General features: G+C 43.7%; 2 protein-coding genes across 2 annotated transcripts in view; one reads left to right on the top strand and one right to left on the bottom strand.

Annotated features, from left to right (window-relative positions):
- vtnb (vitronectin b) overlaps positions 1–3,260 on the top strand; it is a 4,456-nt gene extending 1,196 nt beyond the window's left edge. Inside the window, exons 2-8 of the mRNA XM_034206460.1 lie at positions 246–362; positions 467–733; positions 1,048–1,187; positions 1,312–1,468; positions 1,815–1,973; positions 2,465–2,776; positions 2,910–3,260. Coding sequence (XP_034062351.1) covers positions 246–362; positions 467–733; positions 1,048–1,187; positions 1,312–1,468; positions 1,815–1,973; positions 2,465–2,776; positions 2,910–3,046 — 1,289 coding nt within the window. The 3' untranslated portion in view covers positions 3,047–3,260. The remainder of the gene's footprint in view (positions 1–245; positions 363–466; positions 734–1,047; positions 1,188–1,311; positions 1,469–1,814; positions 1,974–2,464; positions 2,777–2,909) is intronic.
- Positions 3,261–4,732: 1,472 nt separating this feature from the next.
- On the bottom strand, positions 4,733–7,003 carry LOC117540241 (homeobox protein orthopedia-like). The gene is made up of 3 exons (XM_034206827.1): positions 6,781–7,003; positions 6,396–6,574; positions 4,733–5,556 (listed from the first exon to the last, which is right to left on the bottom strand). The coding sequence occupies exons 1-3, from the start codon at positions 6,908–6,910 to the stop codon at positions 4,933–4,935; spliced, it is 933 nt and encodes a 310-aa protein (XP_034062718.1). The 5' UTR covers positions 6,911–7,003; the 3' UTR covers positions 4,733–4,932.
- Positions 7,004–18,784: the final 11,781 nt, after the last annotated feature.

Genomic DNA, 18,784 nt, shown 5'->3' with positions numbered 1-18,784 from the left:
TACCTATTGCCTGTTAATAAAGACATTGAAACAAGTTACTTCTCAACCTGTTACAACAGTGAAAGGCTTCTTACGGTATGCATTGATACATCAGTGAAATATGAAACAATGGATTTGCCATATGTTTGTAATGCAGTATTTTGCATTGCATCAAGGTACTTTTACATAAAGGATCTGAGTCATTCCTCCTCTCTATATCAACACAAGTAATTTAAAATGTAAACAAACAACCTGCTTTTTTGCAGAGTCCTGTGTTGGTCGCTGTGGCATCTTCAACCCGATGACAAAATGTCAGTGTGACTCCATGTGTGTGTACTATGGAAGCTGCTGTGGAGACTTTGACAATATCTGCCCTAAAAAAGGTTAGTTCAATATAAACAATACACTTGTTATAATTTGATTAAGTTCTCTTATGTAATTTCTACTGAAAGTCCTGTGACTGAACTTGTGTTTGTTCTGCCCTCAGTTGCTCGTGGCGATACTTTCGAAGAAACAGATGGAGTAACAGAAACAGTGACGACGACTATGATCGAGAGCACACCAAAAGACCTACCACCAACTTTCAACACAATCGCAGAAACCACCACTGCCTATCCCCAGCCCCCTACCACACAAGGACCCCAGACCACACAAGGGCCCACTCCACCTGTAGACCCTGACCCAGCTGTCTGCAGCGGTGAACCTTTTGATGCTTTTCTGCAGCTGAAGAATGGATCGATATATGCATTTAGAGGTAAATCTGGTGCTCCAAAAGAGTTTGTACAGTCCTAAATCTTGACGTCAGTACCCTGACATGTACTAAACAGTGCAGATATTTTTTATTTATATTCAGTGTTGATCATTTGTGGATTATCCTTGTTAAAAGTATAGTGGGTAGCTTTGTTGGTATCTGTAAAAACACAGAATACAACGCTGGACCCGCCTCATTGAGAGACGGAGCAGAGAAGGAGATAAAGAGTTGTTTATACATTGTTTTTTTGTGTAAAATGCTGCATATTATAACTTTTTTAAATGGGACTGATTCAAAGTCTATACTTTCACTCATAGGTGAATATTTCTTCGAGTTGGATGATACGTCCGTTCTTCCTGGGTACCCAAAACTCATTGAGGATGTGTGGGGGATGTCAGGACCCATAGACGCTGCATTCACACGCATCAACTGCCAGGGAAAATCCTACATCTTCAAGGTAGATATTTGACTTGACTTTCTATCAGGTAAAGGACATGGAGGGCCAACCATAACACGTTTTAAACATATTGTTCCCTTTTATTATTCTAACTGCTTTGTGTTTATTACTTATGCTCCCTCAGGGGAACAAGTACTGGAGGTTTGACGGTGATGTCTTGGATGACGACTATCCTCGGGACATTTCAGTCGGCTTTAATGCCATACCAGATGACGTTGATGCTGCGTTTGCCATACCAGCACCGAGTCACCGTGGCAAAGAGAAAACCTACTTTTTCAAAGGTATTTCTGAAGGGATGTGAGATATTTTTCAGCATTTAAAAGCCCATTTTGCCCAGTTTAGATGTTTATGGGTTGATACATGATCAATGAATGAATGCAGTCCTCTCATTCAGTAGTTTTAATATTTTCTACGAAAAAAAAACAAGCAGCCATATAGAAGTTAAAAATAGTCTCGTAGTTACCAGCTGCCGTATCGTAAAGTGAATGATGTATCAGTAATGAAAATGAATTAATATAGTATAAATAATAAAATGGATGATTCTGAAGACCATTCTTCACACTTTCAATTGTATTCTTCACGCTCATGTTTTCCTACATGTCAAAATGTGTTGTTTTCTTTTATTAGGGGACAAGTATTACCAGTATGAGTTCAAGCACCAGCCTTCCCATGAGGAGTGCGTCCAGATGAGCAGGTCCTCTCCGTCTGTGCTGTTCTCACGATACACCGACCTCTTCTGCGATCAGACATTGGAGGATTTATTCTTAGAGCTCTTTGGAAGCTCCTGTAAGGAAAACCCTTGGGTTTCACAAACATTCAAAGATTCAAAGACGTTATTGTCATATGCACAGTAGCTACAGTGTGGATATGGCAATGATTATCTTAAGTCTTGGCTCCTCCAACAATGCAACTTCAATATATATAAGACATAAAACAATAAAATAGTGCAAGAAGAAACAGCAGAAATAAAATAGTGCAAGATTGTGTTGCAAGACCAATGTGCAAGTCATGCAGATAAAGTCAACTATATAAGAAAATACAATAAGCTAAATGTAGCAGAGTATTATTTATGTGAACAAGTAAATGCAGGAGAATATATATGTAGATAGAATAAAATAAACATGAACAGAATGTAAAATGAAATAAAGTAATAAGTAAATTGTGAGAAGCAAACATATGAATGCTATAGGCTATGAAGGCCCTTTGCAGAGATCAAGCGTCTCATAGCCTGTGGGATCAAACTGTTTCTAAATCTCCAATTTCTCCTCCTCTTACAGTCAGCAGTCCTCACACAGGCCCTCGTTACACCAGCAGGGACTGGCAGGGCATCAGGGCCCCTGTAGATGCTGTCATGGTGGGACGAGTGTACATCAGTCCCGTGCCTACACCTCCACCAGCAAGGAGGCGCAGCAGCAGGAGGAGGAGGCCCAGCAAGAAGCGAAGAAGGCTGAGTCGCCAAGCGTTGTTTGATGATTTCTGGGGATTAGATGATTTGTTTGACTACAGCGATGTCAGCGATATTTTTGAGGAGAGCACCACACAGAAGGACAAAAGCACCCCTGTTCAAAATGTTTATTTCTTCAAGAGAGGTATGATACTTGAGGTGAAAGTTCAGTTTCAGAAAATGGTGTGCATAAAATTCCAGTAAAAACATTTACAATAATGAAAAAGATTAACTAAACGACTTGATTTGCGTTGTTTCTTTTCTTTTTATGATGACAGATAAATACTACAGAGTGGACCTGCAGACAAAACTTGTGGACTCTGCCAGCCCTCCTTACCCACGATCCATTGCGAAATACTGGCTGGGCTGCAAGAGTGAAGAGACACCTGATGCATCGAGAGCAGAGAAGAGATAGACCAACTAAGTCAATGAGGAGAATTTCACTCTGTGTTTTAAGCACACCTTAGTGACAAGTCTTAATTACAGTAATTAATAAGTGAACATATAATAGCTTGTGTTCTTTTTATTCTTAATGCATTAAGTTAGTGTTAAATGCACCCATAGATGTCTCCTCTATGTTCAAGCAACTAGGCTGAAATTCTGCATGATTAAAAAAACTTGAGATTCCAGTTATGTGAGTGCTTTATTATTGTTTTTTGTACAAACACACACCGGTAGCATTCTCTGGCTAGATATAATCAAATTCTGAATTTAACCCAACAAATGAATTTCCCTCAAACGGCCAACAAAAATGGTCATACTGGTAAATGCAAGTGAAAGCCTCTCTCAAACAACTATTCATTCACATTCTGAACCCTGTCTATACTATTCATATTATATCATTATTATATTCATCAATATCTCTACAACAGTAAAAGATTGTTGTTGGCCTACTGTGACTGTGACCCTTTGCTGACCTTATTCTCCTGTGAAGGCAGTTGTTGCACCCTCTGCTGGACTAAGGATCACAAGGCAGGCGAGAATTTAAAGGTCCCATGTCATGCTTTTCTGGTTATTACCCGTCCCCTTGTGTGTTATGTAGCTTTTTATGCATGTAAACAGTCTGCAGAGTCACAAACCCTCAAAGTACACCCTATAGCGAGTAAAACTCTAACACAGAAAATACCTGTCTATGCTGCCCCAGAACGCCTCGTTGGAGATTTCTCTTTTTCCATTGTTTACTTCTTGGGTATAGTGACGTATTTGGGTATAGTGACGTAACGTAACGACTCCGCAGATTGGTCGTTTGGAACAATCCGCGGACTTCCTCACACACATACACTCGGCGGGACGTGGCGAAGGCTCGCTGCTGCGAGGAGCTGGACAGTGTGAGCTGGCTCACTGGTGTGGGGTCGGCGAGACACCGCGGAACTCAGCCTGAGCACACACACAAACTCCCAGCCAGGCTGCGGGTGTGTGTGTTTCGGGCTGGGTTTCGCTGTCTCGCAGACGGCCACTGGGCTCACAGGGAGGGGGGGCAGGAGCTCCAACAAGCCGTTTAGGACAGAGAGTGAATACACACACTATACAGAGATGCTGTATGAGAAACCAATGTGAGTTTGGAAAATTGCACAGTATAAATCTATTTTAGTATACCTCAACAATGGAATTATGATCAGTAGAAATGGCCTTGACATGGGACCTTTAAATTAAATAAATAATTCAATTTAAAACAAATAGTTTTGAATATTTGTAGGCCAATATAATTTTTCTTCTGTCTTCGTATGTAATGCACAAAACATAATTAGTAAATATTTTGTATCACTCTGTTTGGATACATAATCAAACCTGATAATCAAGGAGGAAATCACTTCCGGTTTCAAATGTGACACATGTGTCCTTTATGTTACTGCAAGCCCATGTTACTACAATACATGAAACCGCTGTAAGTGTTTGAGTCAAACATTTCCTTGTTTTCTCGTGTTGTTTTACTGGTATTTTTTATAATTTTATGAATACCGGTATCAAAAAGGCCCCATTGGGATTGGAATCCTGGATCTCCTGTTTATTAGACAGGCGCTTTAACCATCTAAGCCACGACTCCACATCACGGCGGGCCCGGCAGAAGGCACTATAAATAAGCACCCACATATCAGTAGGGTAAATATAACATTTGTTTTATTCGTAAAGCTCATGAAATAATCCACAATGTGTAAATAGGGTTATCTGAACATTTCTATACATTTAATTCACACTTTCTTCAGGGCAATCTCACCATAAATACTCTATAAACTCACTACAATTTTTACAATTTGTTTTTTAAATACGTAGCCTATTTCAATGTACAACTCATTTCATCAGTCAACCCAAAATATAATCGATCATTGCAGCACAAATGTCCAATTCCGACAGATTGAAGTTGTCCAGCTCTGGAAAGCACATACTGGAGAGGTCATTTGTGGAGAGGTCATTTGTGGACACGTCGGTGATGGAGAAGCTCTGCTGGCTCGGCATGCTCTCCCTGGGTTCCGGATGTCCCAATTCAGTGCAGCGACTCCCAACAGGCTGGGATACCTGTGCTTCCCTGAGGAAAGCCTCAAACTCCTCCGTCAAATCCCATTCAATGAGTCCACTGTGTGGGAACAATGGGCAGTAATCGGTAAAGTCAGGGGTTTGGTAGTCTTGGGTGACTCGCAGTCCATGAGGGAAGCACGGTGCAGCTTGGTCGGCGGCACAGGGCGATGTAGGTGCGGGCACCCCCTGGATGGTGGAGAGCCTGGTGGACTGAGGTAGACTGGGAGCAGGGTAGCCTGGTGGGGACGTCAGGCTGGGGTAATGAGGGAAAACAGGAGCAAACTGTGGGAAGGGTGGACTGGGAGAAGGTGTATAGGAGAACTGGTGGAGGAAGTCTGACGAGGGCATGGGGATCTCTCTGGAGGATTTTTTGCTTTTGAAATAGCGAGCTCGTCGATTTTGAAACCAGACCTGTTGAAGAGAATGAAATGTGGTTATTGTTATGCAGTGGTGTAAAATAACTAAGTAGCTATACTCAAGTACAATTGTGAGGGAGTTGCACTTTGCTTTGAGTATTTTCAATGTTTTGTTACTTTGTACTGCGACCCTACAATTAAGAAATAGTGTACTTTTACTCCACCACATTTAAGTACCATAATGATGTAGCATATTTAAAAAAAAACACTAAATAAGTCTTTAGGTACACCTTGAATAAATCCACAAGCTACCATGGCCTGCAGCATACAAAGTGACCAGCTCCATGTTTACCAGCTTTGATAACACTTAAATGTATCAATAATTAAAATCAAAACATTTAATATATATAATTCTGAAGTAGGCCAATTCAGAAAAATATGAAAGATCACATGTCCAGCACACACACGCACACGCACACAAATATTTTCAAATACGCTGGTGTCATTTTTAACTCATTATTCATCAAAGAGTGGTCCGAGATAAAAGATGTCATGAAAATGCCCCAACTTCAATATAATAAGGCTGCAAGTTGTATTTACAGCGGTCAGGTCTACAGACAGGCTGATGTTAGTGGATGTAAAATCCTACAATCCATGTACAAGGATAAGGAGTACTTTTAATTGTGGCTCTTTAAGTACATTTTGATAAATATTTTTGTTATTTGACTTTAGTAACATAAATTCAGGACTTTTACTTGTAACAGTGTTCCTACACGTTTGTAGTTCTAATTCTTCTAAAGTGCAAGATAGGAGTACTCCTCCCACCTGTTTGTATGTCATACTGGGGGCATATCCAACATTACGCATGAGAAGTCTGTGAAACTCGTGTCATACCTGAATTTTAGACTCCGGGAGCCCGGTTAAGGATGCAAGAGACTCCTTCATTTTAATGTCCGGGTACTGTGTGACAGAGAAGGCCCTTTCCAACTCGCTCAGCTGGGCCTTACTGAAGGTGGTACGCTTTCGGCGACGGTGGGTGTCCGAGCGTGTCCTTTGAGCAGCGTCATGGTGCACTAGATTGAGAAAAGGAAAATATACAGTTTAAATAAGCTTTTCTGAAACGTTCAATATGAATGAAACAGGCTGCAATTATAGAACAAATATTTGTAAATGGATAGAGCAACTTAAGGAAGTGCGTGAAAGTAAAGATATTAAGGCAAACGTCCATATCTTGAAACTAAAAGGTTTGCCTTGTCTAGTTTTTTAAGGGTCAGATCACCTCTGCTGGAGTCTTGTGCGTAATCATCGTTGTTGTTCATGTCCAGGCATGAAGCAGGCCAATAATGTCCCGAGAAAAAGGTGTTGATATCAGAAGCATTGCAGCCAGTAAAATCCAATTCGAATGCCATTTTCCTCTCTTGAGTTTAAACACGAGGCAATACATATTCCTCAAGGTCTCTCCTCGACACTGATGAAGACACAGGACACCAGCGACTTTTATACTCAGCCTGACAGACAAAAACGAGCTCCCCCCCCCCCCACACACACACACAGACACCCTCCTGCTCATCTCAGTGGATATTTGCAAGACTTACAAACGCGTGCCTTTGATGTGATACAAACCTCCTAACGACTGTCCGGCTAATAGGTGTCTGTTTGATCCCCGGTGACCCATTAATGTGCCCATTTAGCCTAGACGAAAAGCTCTATCAGGGTTAAGATGTCTTTAACTTTCATTTTTCCAACGTTATCTAGTCATTAAGATCTCCCCCTATCAAATGTGAAAACTAAAATACATCTGGACTCGGTTACACAAGGCTAATATAACACGGATGATAAGCAACACAATCAGATTTTTTTGAGACTTCAGTCTGTGGCACATCCTCTGCTCCACAGCTCGATGCCTCCTGGTGTGCATCAGAGGGAATAAAAACACTGTGTGGATAGTGGAAGTGTATTGAGTGGAAGTGTAAGAGGCTGCCGGAGTGTTGGCTTCAGTCAGCTATAATGTGCTGAGGTGACAACTCGGGCTACTTTTTCTCCTTCCTGGTCGGTTGCGTTTCCGATCGAGACATCAAAACACCGGATAACACACAGTCCAATGCACAACCAGTTCCCAGGCTAGTGTCAGACTCACAGTGTATGGGTCATTACAAACAGAATGTAAATGTTTAAACACGTTCAAAACATACACTGAATGATACAAAAATAAATCGAAACTGCTAATTAAAATGTGTTCAATTTTAAATGTGTGATTTGCTTTTCATGATTATTTCCAGTGGTGGGAGAATTATTCAGATGCTTTATTTGAGCAAATGTAACAATACATTATTGTCATAATACTTAGTTAGTTCCCATCTTTGATTATTTCAGATCATTATTATGCCAAGTGTTTTGGGTTGATCATCTAAAAGCAGGTATTGGAGATCACGTGATATACAACTTATTTTGGAGCAATAACGGTCAGCAGATGAGACATTGATTGAGATGATTGCCACACATTAACAGTGAAGTATTCCACATTGGCTCCTACTCCCCACGAACAATGGACCATCACGATCATAACTCAAACCACTGCTGGCCGTCACATGACTTCCATTAAGACAGCAACATATCGAAACCAAACATTGATGGACTGTCGAAACGGGGTCACATGATCTAACCCTGACTCTAAACATGTTAGAACCATAGGGTTAGAAAACAGACAGGAGGTATAATTGTTATGGTTTTTTAACCCTTCCCATTTCCCTTTTGTAAAGGCTTATTTGTGAGATATTATATACCTCTTGCTTATTTCATAGTTTTAGAGCTCATTATCATCGAGTTATTTGTTGCAAAAGGAGAGTTACAGATGCAAATAAGCCACTAGGTGGCAATATGACACAATATATTGAATATAGTTTCAGAAACACATAATGACTATCTATCTATCTATCTATCTATCTATCTATCTATCTATCTATATCCATCTATCTATCCATCTATCTATCCAACTCTATGATAGCACGTTTTGATTGATTTACATCCAAGTTTTACTTCCTTTATTGATGTACTTGGTGACATAAAATTCGTTTTATTTGCTTGCTTTTATTTTACATAAACATTCATAAATTGGGCTCAATAGCTCTTCAGAACATATTTCCTCTTCAATAGCAACAGTGTTGGATGAGGATGATTCATTGTATTTGAGTAGTGATAAACTGTGGAAACCAGATTTAATTACATTTTCTATTTTATTTTATTTTCTTTCTTTTCTTGTTTATTTCTAGTTTAGTTTTATTGTAAAATGCCTTGTCTTTTATGCTGCAGCAACAAAAACAATTTCCCAAATTGGGATCAATAAAGTACCATCTTATCTTATCTTATCTTAAAAATAGAATATGAAACATGAAAGGCCATCACACAAGCTACACAGGTACAGGGTATGGTAAAGTTCACTTACAGACTAGTGACGGATTAAAGAAGGAAGTGGTAGTAATGTATGTCATTTTAGTTGGCACCCATCTACACGCTGAACACAAAACCAAATTACAACGCATTTCCTTGACAACATTTTTTTTTTTTTTTAGTTTAATTGCATTTTTATATTATAAACTTTATTATTGACTAATTATACTAAAATGTCAAGGGTCAAATCACACATATACAGTGATGGTGTGTTTTATAGAACTTGTCTCCTTTTCACCTCACACAGATCTTGTTCATGAATTGACATTGTTCAGTTCATTTCCCAAAACTTACAATACACAAAATGTCCTTCCCCCTGTGTTTCTGAATGCTTCAGTTTATACCTCACTAACTCAGGTGGGCATACAGAGAATCGCTGGTCTTCTGTGTCCACACCCTATGGTCCACACTCCTCTCTAAGAAATCAGGTGACACTCAGGTGTGAATGACGCTGTGTCCTCCTCTCCCTCACCTACATCCTCTCTCCTTCCTTCACAATACACAAACACCGTTTCTCGGCCCGCTGTTTGATGTGGAAAATCCTTTCACATTTCCGGTCAACCTGAAAGATTTTTTGGCCTAATCCCATGTGCTGCATAGCTGAGGTATGAGGTTACTCCGTGCATCGTGTCACATGCTGCACAATACTTTCTGGATCTGAGAAATAGAAGCTGAGTGTGATTTCAGCTGTAGATAAAATAACCTCAGACTCTGTATGGTAATGCAGGGAAAGCATGAGACATAATTTAGTGCAGCTATAGTTACAAAATGAATGATATTACCGATCATTATGCTGAAGACAAGGCCTGCTATATTCTGTCAGCAGCCTTAGTTTACAGCATAGTAGTTCAGCAGGCTGGTGTGACTTGATGTGAAGATTTTGATGAAAGTATGAAAGCAGTGGTGCAAAGCGGAAAATGCATGAAGTCAATTGTGGTTCTAAGCTGGGGTATTCCTTTCTTTCTTCTATAGAAAAGGTTGAAATATAATGCTGTTTAATTCAAAGCTAGGAAGACTACATTCTCCCTTATTCTACAATAGGATCATACAGCTGACCTTTCTGAAAATTATTCGAGTGTATACATTTGCACAAAGTAATGGTTCCCAAATTTGGTATAATAATAATATCACCACAAAGCCTAAACTCAAAATGTTAAAAACAAAAAGGTTATTATTTTTTAAGTAGCTAATTTTGCACAATAGATAAGGGATTTTAAGACCATTCATGTCTGTACATACCTCTCTGAAGAACCAGCACCTTACCGTGGTAGAGAGGTTTGTGTGCCCTGATTAACCTGGGGGCTGTGTTGTCTGGAACCTTGTGTTCCTGGTAGGGTCTCCCATGGCAAATTGGTCTCAGGCAAGGGGCCAGACTAAGATTGGTTCAAAAGACCTCATGAAAGAAAAACCAAGAAGTGAGGATACCCGGCCCGGAGGAAGCCCGGGGTCCCCTTCTGGAGCCAGGCCCAGAAGGAGGACTCGTCGGCGAGCGTCTGGTGAAAAGGCAACGTGGGCAACACCTCCGCTTCTCCGTCCCGCGGGCCCACCACCTACGGGAAACAGCGATGGGGTCGGGTGCGCTGACAGAAGGGTGGCAGTGAAAGCAGAGGGTCTTGACGGACCAGACCCGGGCGACAGAAGCTGGCTTTGGGGACGTGGAACGTCACCTCTCTGGGGGGGAAGGAGCCGGAGCTTGAGCGGGAGGTGGAGCATTACCAGTTGGCTCTGGTTGGGCTCACCTCTACGCACAGTGTCGGCTCTGGAACTTTACTTCTGGATAGAGGTTGGAGTGGACTCTATTCTTCTCCGGAGTTGCTCAAGGTGTGAGGCGCCGGGCGGGTGTGGGGATACTCACAAGTCCCCGGTTGGGTGCTTTGTTGTTGGAGTTTACCCCAGTGGACGAGAGGGTCGCCTCCCTACGCCTGCGAGTTATGGGGGGGAAGACTCTGACTGTTGTGTGTGCTTATGCACCAAACAGCAGTTCGGAGTATACGGCCTTCTTGGAGACCCTGGAAAGAGTCCTGTATGGGGCTCCTGAAGGGGACTCTTTAATCTTGCTGGGAGACTTCAACGCACATGTGGGCAATGATGGAGACACTTGGAGGGGCGTGATTGGGAGGAACGGCCCCCCTGATCTGAACCGGAGTGGTGGTTTGTTACTGGACTTCTGTGCTAGTCATGGATTGGCCATAACAAACACCATGTTCGAACATAAGGATGCTCATAAGTGTACGTGGTACCAGAGCACCCTAGGCAGATGGTCCATGATCGATTTTGTTATCGTATCATCGGACCTGAGGCCGTATGTTTTGGACACTCGGGTAAAGAGAGGGGCGGAGTTGTCAACTGATCACCATCTGGTGGTGAGTTGGGTCGAGTGGCGGGGGAAGCCTCTGGATATACCTGGTAAGCCCAAATGTGTAGTGCAGGTGAACTGGGAACGTCTGGAGGAGGCCCAAGTTCAGGATGCCTTCAACTCACACCTCTGGCGGAGCTTTTCGGGCATTCCTGTGGAGGTTGGGGACATTGAACCAGAGTGGTCGGTGTTCAAAGCCTCTATTGCCGAAGCCGCGGCGGGGAGCTGTGGTCTCAAGGTCTTAGGTGCCTCAAGGGGTGGTAACCCTCGAACCTCCTGGTGGACACCGGTGGTCAGGGAAGCCGTGCGACTGAAGAAGGAGGCCTTCAGGGATTTGTTATCCCGGGGGACTCCCGAGGCAGTTGCAAGGTACCGACGGGCCCAAAGGGCAGCAGCCTCAGCCGTGGCCGAGGCAAAGCAGCGGGTGTGGGAGAAGTTCGGAGAAGACATGGAAAAGGACTTTCGGGCGGCACCAAAGTTGTTCTGGAAAACTGTCCGACACCTCAGGAGGGGGAAGCAGGGGACCATCCAAGCTGTGTACATTAAGGATGGGACGTTGTTGACCTCAACTGATGGAATGTTAGGGCGTTTGAAGGAACACTTTGAGGAACTCCTGAACCCGGCAACTCCGCCCTCTATGTTAGAGGCAGAGCTGGAGTATGATGGGGGATCAACACCAATCTCCAGGGGGGAGGTCACTGAGGTCATCAAACAACTCCACAGTGGCAAAGCCCCGGGGGTGGATGAGATCCGCCCAGAAATGCTGAAGGCTCTGGGTGTTGAGGGACTGTCATGGTTGACACGTCTCATCAACATTGCGTGGAAGTCGGAAACATTCCCGAAGGAGTGGCAGACCGGGGTGGTGGTTCCCCTTTTCAAAAAGGGGGATCAGAGGGTGTGTGCCAATTACAGAGGCATCACACTACTCAGCCTACCCGGGAAAGTTTACTCTAAGGTACTCGAAAGGAGGGTCAGGCCGATTGTCGAACCTCAGATTGAGGAGGAACAATGCGGATTCCGTCCTGGTCGTGGAACGACGGATCAGCTTTTTACTCTCGCAAGGATCCTGGAGGGGGCCTGGGAGTACGCTTATCCGGTCTACATGTGTTTTGTAGACTTGGAGAAGGCGTATGACCGAGTTCCCAGGGAGTTACTGTGGGAGGTGCTGCGGGAGTATGGGGTGAGGCGGTCTCTACTCAGGGCCATCCAATCTCTGTACTCCCAAAGTGAGAGCTGTGCCCGGGTCCTCTGCAGTAAGTCGCACCCATTTCCGGTGAGGGTTGGCCTCCGCCAGGGCTGCGCTTTGTCACCAATCCTGTTTGTAATATACATGGATCGGATTTTGAGGCGTAGTCGTGGGGGAGGGGGTCTGCAGTTCGGTGGACTAAGGATTGCACCACTGCTTTTTGCAGATGATGTGGTTCTAATGGCTTCATCGGTCTGCGACCTTCAGCACTCACTGGATCGGTTCGCAACCGAGTGTGAAGCGGCTGGGATGAGGATCAGCACCTCCAAATCTGAGGCCATGGTTCTCAGCAGGAAACCGATGGACTGTCCACTCCAAGTAGGGAATGAGTCCTTACCCCAAGTGAAGGAGTTCAAGTATCTCGAGGTCTTGTTCTCGAGTGAGGGAACAATGGAGCGTGAGATGGGCCAGAGAATCGGAGCAGCGGGAGCGGTACTGCAGTCGCTTTACCGCACCGTTGTGACGAAAAGGGAGCTGAGCCAGAAGGCAAAGCTCTCTGTCTACCGGGCCATTTTCGTTCCTACCCTCACCTATGGTCATGAAGGATGGGTCATGACCGAAATAACGAGATTGCGGATACAAGCGGCCGAGATGGGTTTTCTCCGCAGGGTGGCTGGTGTCTCCCTTAGGGATAAGGTGAGAAGTTCAGTCATCCGGGAGGGACTCAGAGTTTAACCGCTCCTCCTTCGCGTCGAAAGGAGCCAGTTGAGGTGGTTCGGGCACCTAGTTAGGATGCCACCTGGGCGCCTCCCTAGGGAGGTGCTCCAGGCACGTCCAGCTGGGAAGAGACCAAGGGGTAGACCTAGGACCAGGTGGAGGGATTATATCTCTTCGCTGGCCTGGGAGCGCCTTGGGATCCCCCAGTCAGAGCTGGTTGATGTGGCCAGGGAAAAGAAAGTTTGGGGCTCTCTGCTGGAACTGCTACCCCCGCGACCCGACCACGGATAAGCGGGAGAAGATGGATAGATGGATGGATGGATGTCTGTACAACATAATTGTTCAAATTAACTGTGTCAATGTTGAGATATTTTAGTCCTTTGGGGGTCCAACTGGCAGGCCACCAGTGGCATCATTTAAATAAGTACATTTATTCAAGTACTACTCAAAGAAAAAATTGAAGTACTTGTACTTTACTTGGTATTTTTTCACATTACGCTACTACAAAATGCGAGTGAGCGAGGGAGAGAGGGAGGGTGCACCGGTACCGGCGCTGTTGTTATTAGAATCTGGTGCTAGCTGCGGATATAAGAAGAAGATGTTTCTACAATGATGTGGAGGGAGATTCCTCTCCAGTCAGACCGAGAGACTGATAACTACAGCTCAGTGAGGTAAAGGACTCTGAGTGTTTAGATAGTTCACTTTAGTCTAAGTTCAAACGGTTTGGTCACAATTTATGTAAACACATATTTTCAAGGCACTCCTTTATAATTATTGGGATAAACAGGTTTGAAATCATTCCAATGTATACTATAGGACAGTAACCAAACATATCCTTTTAAAACTGGACTTTCAACCCAAAACCAGCTGTTGACTTGCAAGCAGCTAATCGCAGACTCAACCAGAGAGAAAATAGTAGGCCTACATCATCAGCTACCATGTCTGAGAGAGAGGAAGACAGTGAGGAGAACAGTCAGGAGGGTAGTGACAGGGCCGCCCCTGGCCAACTTGGGGCCCCAAGCGACATTGTGAGATGAGGCCCCCCCCCCCAACCGACAGGAGTGAAACACATTTTTTTGGAAACAAAGTAGGCTACTTATATAAATATAATTCCTGTTTATTATTAGTATCAACACAGTTACTTTTGTATACAGTGAGGTAAATGGTAAATGTGCATGTACATCTGCATTTCCTGCCAAATACTAGCCTCAAAAAGATTAAAATATAATGAATGCAAATAAACTACTTCTACTAATAATAATAATCATAATCATAATCAATTCAATAATATAAATTCTATATTATTTTATTATAATTTAGTTGTAATATAGTCAAGACAAAACATGCTTATGACATGCTCAAAAACTGATATTTCTTAAATCTGTATTCTAGTTATCTCTGTCAGCAATGTATCAACAACTACACACACATTTCTATCAGTATTTCTCTGTGTTGTGGTTGACATGATGATGACTGCAAGAGTTAAGGGGAGAGGCTGAGCATCACCATGAAATGTGCAAATTGACATAAAAATGAATAAAAGGGGAAAAAATGCTCCATGTTTTTTAGGCTGGAAACTTGAACTGTTATGTAAGCCAACTAGACAGACAGTGTATCACTCTTCCTCCTGTACATTAGCAGATAAAAGGCATAACATACTTGAATCAATGGTAAATAAAGAATGCTGGAAATAACTGCATCTCCATTAGCCTGTATGCTCTGCAGAGACTGCCTTCTTCATTTCGTGAATTGCAGCTGATGTTTTAATATGGCAATTGGCAATTTGACTTATACAACATTCGCAAGTTGTACATTTGACTCATACAATAACCCACCTTCGAGTGATGCTCTAGTTTCTTCATGTTTTGTTTTTTCCCCCTCTTCCTTGTGCCGGACTGAAACTGTCTTTTCACCTACATCTCTTCACCTGCACTAGTGGCCGTATCAAAGCCGTGATTGGTCAGATGTCAATTCATTGCAACGGTGTCGGGTTACAGACGTGCTCCCCTTCTCACCTCTCACTCTAATGGCGCGTTTCCACTGCAGCGGGGTAGCCCCGTTTAAGCGTCCCTAAGCGTCCTCGCTCTGGCCTCGGGCTGCCTCGCTGGCCGGCCCAGGCCGTGGCGCATTTCCATTACAGTTTAGGACCTGGGGTAGCAACGCAGTGTAGGCGGGGCGATCGGCTTTGTTTTTGTTCACATTTTGAGTTGTTCCGTCGAGCTCCCGCTGGATTTGATCATCCCCAATGAGATGTAGGAACGTCGTCACCTCCTCGGTCGACCACGGTGTGCTTTTCTTATTAGACGTAGCCATTTTTGTAGCTCATCCGTTTACAAAATGCTGTTTATAAAAATGCTGCAAGCTTGTTTCTAAATATATATGCGACGCTAGGGATGAACTCGCGCGCAATCTTGTGACGATTCTCTCTGACCAATCAGCAGTCGAGAGTGTTGACGTCACTAGTTCAGCCCTGGCCCTGGTCTGAGGGAACCACGATTTTATGAGGCCGGAAAAAGAGGGAAAAAGTACCCGCTGGCCGGTACTAGGCTATATGGAAACGCCACCAAAAACCGGCCTGGCCGCTTGAGGACGGTTAAGGACGCTTAAACGGGGCTACCCAGGGCAGTGGAAACGCGCCATAACTCTCGTGGGGGGTGTGCGGAGAACTGCGCACAGCAGCTGAGGCCCTCTGGGCGGGGCCCCCTGCGCAAGGCGGGGCCCCATGCAGCCTGCGTGATTGGCCTGTAGGGAGGGGCGGCCCTGGGTAGTGATGACAGCTTGTAGGATTACTGGTCGTGCTAATGTTGTCTTGTGTTCGCCTCTGCATCAGTGCTTGAATTGGAATGAAAAAGGTGCCAGTACTCTAAAATCAGCAACTTTTTCAAGTCAATTTTATATATACAGCCCACAAACAAGAATTTGGCTACTATAATGCTGGTGGGTTTGTCTCTTTACTACTGTATATTTTAGAAAGGTTCACTGTACTTAACATTTTTTATGATAGGCAGCGGATATGGCTAAAGCTCAGTAAGGTCAATATTAACTGAAAATATAGCAATCAAAGTCTAGATCTTCTGCTGAAGACACATGAAGCAGAGACCTTTCAGGTGAGAGCCCCTCTGGTGGTGTTCAACATTAATGACAAGGAAACAAAGCTCTGGTCAGAAGCATTTTTTATAAAAAGCTTTAACAAAATTAAGTATTTCTGTACATTTTGAATGCAATCTAACTTTCCAACTCAGAAAACGAAAAAGTGCCAAGTCTTCTCACATGGCTGAGCTGCTTTGCAATATACTTCACCACTGAAGAATACAAATATGTATAAAGTAAACTATGATGCAATCTAACTTTCCAACTCAGAAAAATGATAAAGAGCATGAACAAAGAACATGTAAAAAAACAAATGCAAAATTTGCACAATCTAAAATGAGAAACTGTAACTGCAAGTAACAAAGTCTGAGCCATGGTAAAGAGTTACATTGAACACCAAGCTGATCAGATAACTCCCTGGTTGGTCTGAAGTCCTTCTATCTCCAGGATCTGTACAAATCGGCACATTATGCCAAAAGTCTTCTCACTGGGTGAGCTGCTTTGCAATATACTTCACATTGTTAGAAAAGGCTCCAGAAGGCCTTGGGGACATCAGTATCAGGGGCTGGAGCTGGACAGGCTCTTTCATCAGCACTTCTCCTTCCCTTTGCCAGCCAGGACCTCACATACTGTTCCGGATTGAACTGTCCTAGTGATGGTCCATTACATTTAATGAAAACCAGGCTGGACAGTCGGCTGACAGAGAGAGCATTCCTTTTTGCAGTAAGGATATCGTTCATGCAGCTGAATGCCCGCTCACACTCACTAGTGGAGACAGCGATGGTTCGGACTGCTTTCAGTAGAGGCTCCATGGCAGCAGGTGTACGGGATGCCCTGGTTTCCTTGTATTCGCGAAAGCCCTGAACAGTCTCTCTTCTGTCCACTTTCAGCACTTCGCACAAACGTAGCACCTCTACGTCCCCATACTGTACGTCTAACTCCTCTTCAGGCCAACTTCCAGGATGGATAACTTTCATGTTCTGGGTTAGCTGATTGTCCCGGGCCTCCCGGCCATAGCAGTGCCACACAAACAGGCTTGGGAATTTACTACACAACTGGGTAGCAATGCCTGTTCTCTTCCCTAGCATGACTGAAGCCCCATCACATGCAAAAGAAACGAAACACTGACCAAAAAAGTCCTCGTTAAAATCTCTTCCAAGACACTCCATTAACGCCTTTGTGATGTCATCAGCCGTTGTTCCATCCAACTCGATCAGCTCCCAAAAAAACGTTTCGGGCTCAGCATCAGCTAATGCTGAGCGTAGACACACAACAAGCACCGTTTTACCACTAATAGTGGTAGATTCATCGACCAAAACACAGAGTTTTCTTTGGTTTTCTGTAATGTCTTTTGCCATTTTTTTCTTCAGCTCATGAGCTATGTGGTCGATGATTTCGCCACAGGTTTTATTGGAGTGCAAAACCCTGCCCACGTTCAGCCCATTCAGTTTCTGTACATTCAAATCAATTGGCATGTCTGTGAATGGCCGGCTATGTTTGCCAATTTTATATGCCGTTCGAAAAACTCTGATAGTGGTGTCTAATTCAGATTTATGCATAGACTGCACTTGATGTTGAATAGTTTCACGTGAAGCAGATGTAAGGATGTCAGCAGCTTTTACATGGGCTTGTGATTCTTTATGTTCTTTGATTTTTTTTTCTCAGGCTAGCTTGTTGTTTGCCCTTGTCAACACCGAAATGAGACACTGCACACTCACCCCATTCAGTTGACAGTTTCAGTCCTTGTCCAGTGTGTATTCCCAAAGATTTGACATCTCTGCATATCCGACATCCTAGCTTCTTATCTTTAAGAAGGAGCCATGCATTGGTCTTGCAAAAATATTGCACCTGGTCCGTTGTCCAGCAGTCAGGTGCATCGCTTTGCCCGGTGTTGGTGGTGGCAGTTGCGCCAGCAGCAGCTAATGTTAGAGGCTCTGGAGGAGGCGGCGGAGCTAGTGCTAATGCTAATGCACTAGAACTTGGAGCAGGGGGATCAACCAAAGAAAGCTCCCCATCAGACACAATTTCCAACACAGGCACAGAATTCTCTGTATTTGAAGTTTCTTCCGGCGACAACCGCTGTCTTTTTGCACTTTTATTAATCCACGCTAACATTTTAGAAATGCTAATTTGTGACGTGACTTGCTTTCCTTCTCTCGGGGGCGTGCCTGCTCTGTTCTATCACTCTACATAGCCACCCACTGGGTGGGAGTTGCACTGCATAAACACAACACACGTGCATCTAGGTATGTAAATTGTAAAGCATTAAAACATGGTTTTACTAACAGTTTTCAGTATGTTGTTACTTCGGCATTATTATTATTATTATTATTATTTTGAAACGTGTATTACTATTAAATCACGGTCAAATAGGTTAATTTTGACATAGTCGTTTCCACCACAGTATTTACATGGAGAAGATAAGCCCCGCCCCCTCTCCAGCACGTTCTGTTTGAATGACAGGAGTAAACAGCTGACAGCCGCTGT

This window comes from Gymnodraco acuticeps, unplaced genomic scaffold (genome assembly GCF_902827175.1).
Source record: "Gymnodraco acuticeps unplaced genomic scaffold, fGymAcu1.1, whole genome shotgun sequence".
Lineage (NCBI taxonomy): Eukaryota > Metazoa > Chordata > Actinopteri > Perciformes > Bathydraconidae > Gymnodraco > Gymnodraco acuticeps.
Note: the sequence above shows the minus strand (reverse complement) of the source record. Positions and strands in the feature narration are given on the sequence as shown.